The 6,000-nt window shown below is 42.5% G+C and overlaps 1 protein-coding gene across 6 annotated transcripts in view; it reads right to left on the bottom strand.

Moving 5' to 3' along the window:
• Positions 1–2,159: 2,159 nt before the first annotated feature.
• The window catches only part of LRFN2 (leucine rich repeat and fibronectin type III domain containing 2), a 2,062,896-nt gene continuing 2,059,055 nt past the window's right edge, over positions 2,160–6,000 (bottom strand). For all 6 annotated transcript variants that reach the window (XM_069608743.1, XM_069608745.1, XM_069608741.1 and 3 more), the window contains one exon: positions 2,160–4,582. In XM_069608743.1, coding sequence (XP_069464844.1) covers positions 3,658–4,582 — 925 coding nt within the window. In that variant the 3' untranslated portion in view covers positions 2,160–3,657. The remainder of the gene's footprint in view (positions 4,583–6,000) is intronic.

Here is a 6,000-nt window from a genome sequence, read left to right as displayed (position 1 = left end):
ACCCACGTGGCATCTGCACTACTGGCTACCTTGAGCAGCACCATACAGCTCCCTTGACAGTAGAAATGTAAATCATGGGTAATGGCACATGCAGGCTTCTAATGGTTCTGTGCTATTCTTGTTCATCTCTTTAGCGTCTTCACTTCCTAGACAGCATGAACCACTACTATGTAATCAGCCTTCACACCTTGTTCCTGTCTTCCTTGTTTAAGGGACTTATGTGACTGCCACCTTGGGTCTCATATTGATTACCATTCAGAATTAGGTGATGGTAAATGGTGGATTGTATTGCCTTTTTCAGCTCTCAGCTATTGCATTGGACAATTCCCTATGCAAGAATACAGTATGCACTAAATACGCAAGTGTATTTCTATTCGGGGGTTTATATAGCACAGACCTAGCTAGGAGGCAACAGAGCACTGTACATGTTTTTTGAGGGTAACATATGAACTGAGGAGTGAGGATTACAATGTATGACATGGGATGCTCCTGCCAATTGATGTGAACATGCAAGAAGCCTTGGTGGCACCTAGCTATTGACTGAAGAGTAACCTCTTGACTACCTGCCTCCACTGGAACAGTTTTGACATGTTCTGGATTGCTACAGGAATGGTGTTACAGTAGGAAGGGGCGTGGCAATATCATTGTCCATGGTCACCAGCTTTGTCCCGAACATAGCAATGACCTAGCTCCTGGAGTTGTGTACATCGTGAGGTATTGCCCCTATGCAGTACCAATTCAAAAATCAAAAAAAGAGAAAAGATTGTCTTTATCGGCTAACGGTATCGCCCGTGGGAGGACAGGCCAGGGGCAACGTGCTCGCCTTAGAAGCAATTCAACACTGATCACCACAGGTTCGATCCCCGGGTAAGTGCTTAGAAACCTTTGGGTATTAAGTGTGCTATTGATATTATATTTTATTTCTATCACGCACATACACAAGTGTTTCAGAGCGCGACAAGGCAAGGGAAGGGGAACAGAGGAGAAACAAAAACAACGATCTTACTAGGCCCAGTGACATTGAGAACGCGCAAGTGCATGGTAGAGGGGGGGAGGGAGAAGTGCATGGAAGGGGGAACAAAAGGAGAGTGCGGAGCAAGGAGGGAAAAAAAATAATGATAATACAATTAATAAATAAAAAGGCAACAAACAGGGGGAGTGCAGCCAGCAAGTGGCAAGTGCTGGGTTTAGGGCAGCAGGCTGGGTAGGTCTGATAAGTGCAGGAAGAACAAAAAGGGGGTGGGGGCTGTATGGGTACAGATACAGACCCCAATGCAAGGGGTGGCCTGGAGGCTGTGTGTGCGGGTGGCAAGCGGAGCAGGTACCTGGGCCCAGAGGAAAGAGGGTGGCCAGGTGCATGGTGCCGAGGGAGAGTAGAATCAGCAAGGGAGAGGGGGGGGGGCGAAGGCAGAAGCAAAGAGGAAGGTCTTGAGGTGCTTCCGGAACCGGAGATGGTTCTCCTCAAGTTTTACAGTGGCAGGGAGGCTGTTCCATAGGGAGGCCCCAGCCGAAGACAGTGATCTACCCCCCAGCTCGATTATAACCAATCATATCATACCCTATATTGTCCACACTTACTTTAAAAAGAATGAGTGTGTGGGTGCCGAGTATATATCATCCAAACAGATATGATGTATTACATTCGGCTCTTAGACTACTATATCTTTTGTTCTATAACCTTTCTGTACTAATAGTCCTTAGTTCAACCACATACAAAACCATTTTGCCAAAGAAAATACTGGAGGCATCAAGGAGAGCATTAAGTCTGTAATGTATAGGGTTATAACTATTGCCCTTCTTAAAAATTGGTACAATATACGAATTCTATTTGGACTCTGGAATGCATTGATGATTCATAATCTGCTCGAAAAGGTTTGGAGGAGTACTACCCTAATAAATGCATATGCAATCAAAAGAGGTGTATGGTTGACACAAATACGTTTTCAAATATCAGTGTGTTCCTTCTTAGGATGAAGAAATGTGTCATGAGTTTATTTGGCCCTACTCAGGACTAATCTATGTTATACATACACATTAACAGCTTTGATAAGGAGACTCAGATGTACAGTACTATCAACAGCCTTGGAGATCCTATAGCATTTGTTCTGATATTACAATCAAAACCAGGGAAAGAGAAAAAAGACAACATTGCTTGTGTTTTCACTTTTTTTTTACTGTACATTTCGTAGCAAAAAAAGAAAAGATTTATTTTGATCACAGGGGTGTCATTTTCTAAAACTGAAGAGTAGGAAACATGACGATACAAGATCAAATACACAGCCGGGTCACAATATAGCTCTGGGCTTTTTTTTTTTTATCATAAAAAAAAATATACACCAAACCCCGCTCAATACCTATACTTTCTTCATACATCCGTAGAAAATGAGCGATTAAAAATATCATTTACCGTCAGAAATGGGGCTGCAACATAAGCAAGAGCATTAAATGACTAGATGTTTCTATTACAGGTAAGTAATCGGTGGTTGCCATGTCCCTGCTGGCCCTCTATGGGACAACTGCAGCCTACAATAGAACACCTTTTTTTCGCTGTTTGACCCCACAAAAGCAATACTGGAAGGGGCAACTGAGTCTGAGACGTGGGATATATTGAACGAGCAGAATCTGAATATCAAATTCCCTACTTGATTATGATCGTATGTTCATTTTCAAGATAAGGTGGACCTTACCCGGGATATCGGTATATCTGCATAAGCACCTGTAAATTCTGCAGTTTAACAAAGGCTGTTAATGTAGTATGCATGGCTAATCATGTATGACCTGGGGAACCTATTTCGAAAGATCCCTTAAGGTAAAAGCACAATCTTGAATAGGCATATTCACATCTCGTTTAAGAGACAACTTATAAGGTCTCCACGCTCTCCTGCCTTTTTATTACCGAGGGGGATCCCTTGGCCAAAAGTGACCTGCATTATTTAATTGCTTTAATAGATCATTTGCTTAGTGGGAGTGTCTATGTATCAATATTCCTTCTAATACTTAAACAGTTTGTTTTGCCAACAATCTCTTGAATAGGTCACAGTAAAAAAAAAAAAAAAAAAACAAATATACAAATGTATGACAGATCAGGCTTGTATCTGCACAGTATCATGCAGAGAGCATACACGGGTATGGTAAATGACTTATTTTTCTGGCATGTCGGCTTCCTGAAGGTGTACTGTAAATGTTGGTATGTTGGTCCTGTTTGGCTATATTCAAATCCTTAAAATGTAGCTTGATCAAAAAGGTTTTAATGTATAAACTAATAAATACAAATAAACCTATTGTCCAGGGTCATATTCAGAATGGTGGATACTACTGATAACCCAGTCCAGCAGGAGCAGTCCTCAGCGTTCTGCCAGAGTATGCTCACAGTGACAGGGATGGACATTCCCCTCAGCACTCAAGCACTGTTTCTCTGATACTGTGCTAACCGTTCTTTCCAATCCACCGGGGATGACACATTTTGGAATTGAAGCTATGAGTGACTGGTGAATTCCTGAACCGATCATGGTTTTGTGGCCATGCTAACATCACTGAGTCCCCACATTCAAAAGAATTGTGTCTTACTTCCTTTCGACCATTCCTTACCAGCACAACCCAATCATGTAATAACCTCCAACAAATCAGGAGTCTGTGAAATTTCAGAGCAGCGCACCATTAAACTGTGCTTTCCATTACCCATTCTGCACTGTCATAGGTCCCTTTTGTCACACTGTCTGCAAGGTCGGCTTCATCGTACTGCAGGAGCATTCCGTTGACAGAGAGGCTCCGTTTAGTCCAAATGTTTGTGATCTTTCGTGGATACGTACAGCATTGTGAAGCAGCAAAGTCCCCCATGTCAAATGAATGGCTTCGTTTGGTTTTACCCTCCAGCGGCAGCATGAGGAGGCTGCGGAATTTTGACTCCTGCTGGCCCAATAGAGGCTCTTTGTCAGAGTGCTGGGCTGTTGCTGAAGTTCTTGTCTCCACAGTGTCTTCCTTTTTGGGACACTTTAGTTCAAGGGAGGCAAAAGCTCCCATAAGTCGATCCATGTTGTGTTTCGACTTTGAGGCCGGCCTCCACTTATTGGATAATGTGCTTTGGTCACTATGGAGGCTATAGTCATCACCGTCTTGGCTGTTCATGGAGCTGGACGATGAAGAAACACTGCTGTGGGCAGAGCCACAGTTAAATTCCATGAGTTCATTTCGTACAACCACTTTTGGGTGCACTTGAGGCGGCACACCATTGTAAACAGGATTCCCACCATTAGTTTGTGAGTACACATTGCTGACATTGGCCATTTTCACATGAGAATTGTTGCACACTTTGTATCGCACCATGAGAATTACAATAAAGACCAGCAACGTCGCAACAATGATTCCTCCGACGACTAAGATCATGGTCCCTCCCAGGAACTGGCTGTGCAAGGACTGGCAGTGCGGATAGTCTTCCAGGGTGAAGAACTGGGCACAGCCGACAATGTTGGTGGCGGTGAGTGTCGTTGCTGTATCATCCCAAATGGCCAAGACACAGAGGTCATACACAGTTCCAGAAACAAGATTGTTCACCACAAAGGCTTTGTTGGAAGATGGAATCATCCTTGAAAAAGAAAGAAATAAAAGAAAATGATGTTAGTATTTGTGAGAAGAGAAGCGAATTTGACCTTGATCACATTAATGTAGAAGGTCATTTTGGGATAAAAGGTTTCATGCAAGTAATAACGCAACAGCATATACACACTTATCTAAGACATACACTGTCATCAAGAACCATAATTGAACTCCTGAACAGGCCTGTCTGAAGTAGCTTGGATGAACTGCAAGACACCTACAATGTAATCTGCACATTGGATTCATCACAGGTCAGGAAAAGGTTTGCAAATGATTGATAAACGTTGTGAATACATACACTGTACGATTCCAATGTGTTAAATGGCTGAGGGAGAGGTAGAGAGAGAGAAGCAGTGCTGAAGAAAAGCAGTAGGTAAGTTGACAGAAAAGAAATGGAGAAGAAAAGGGAAGAGAATATAGCTTAGAGATGGAGAGAAATAGAGTGACAAGAGGAAGAACCAAAGTGAGAGAATGAGACAGTGAAAAAGGAGGGAGATAGAAAAGGAATGAGAGAAAGATATCTATGCTGTGGGAAAGAGAGAGAAAGGGAGAAACAGAACAATGGAGAGGAGAGAGATGGGCACACATGAAAGACAGAAGGGGAGAGAAGGAGAAGTAGAGATTGAATGAGAGAGGTGTAACAATAGAGGTGAGCAGGTATATAGTTATCAAACACAGCCAACATAGTAAAGAGTATTGGATGGCAGGTTGGGGATTGCAAGAGGAAAGCAAAGAGAGACAAGAGAATCGGCACCCCCCTACCTAGTGGTAATTCTGCCAATTCCTGAGGAAATGTGAGGAATTTACCTCCAACATCAAGTTGGAGGTAGAGCCTCCACTTTCCACCCAAAAATCGGCGGAATTACCAGTTGCTAATTTCGCCAGTGTTATGTAATGAAATTACCTGAACTTTTTTCCCTCACTGCCAAACTCGTAATGAAGCCCCTAGTATTAACGTACTTAATCAATTTATTATGATATTTTACTTGTACCTGAGCACATATGTGTCCGCACCAACATTCTCCTGTTGAAACCCTAGATATATTTTACCTGTCAATCTAACTCCAAGATGCTTCTTTGTTTTTCTCATATTAATCTCACCGCCTGCTCTTTTCCCAATGTATTCCTTTGCATATCCAATAATAATAATAATAATAATAATAATAATAATAATAATATTGCATTTATATAGCGCTATGAACCCTCAGGCATCTGAGTGCTGCTTATTATTTATTACCCGTGGTGTGTGGTGCTCATTTATCGACTTCGGTAGGATGAAAGGCTGAGTTTGGCCCTGCCGGAATATGAACCTGTGTCGTGTCAAAGCGAGCAATCTACTTGCTGTGCTATCTGACCAGGAAAAACAATTCTTTGATAGTAAGAATTAGCCGTGCAGTATCATGGTAG

Source organism: Ambystoma mexicanum, chromosome 4q, assembly GCF_040938575.1.
Source record: "Ambystoma mexicanum isolate Mex_15411 chromosome 4q, UKY_AmexF1_1, whole genome shotgun sequence".
In the NCBI taxonomy this organism is placed as follows: Eukaryota; Metazoa; Chordata; class Amphibia; order Caudata; family Ambystomatidae; genus Ambystoma; species Ambystoma mexicanum.
Note: the sequence above shows the minus strand (reverse complement) of the source record. Positions and strands in the feature narration are given on the sequence as shown.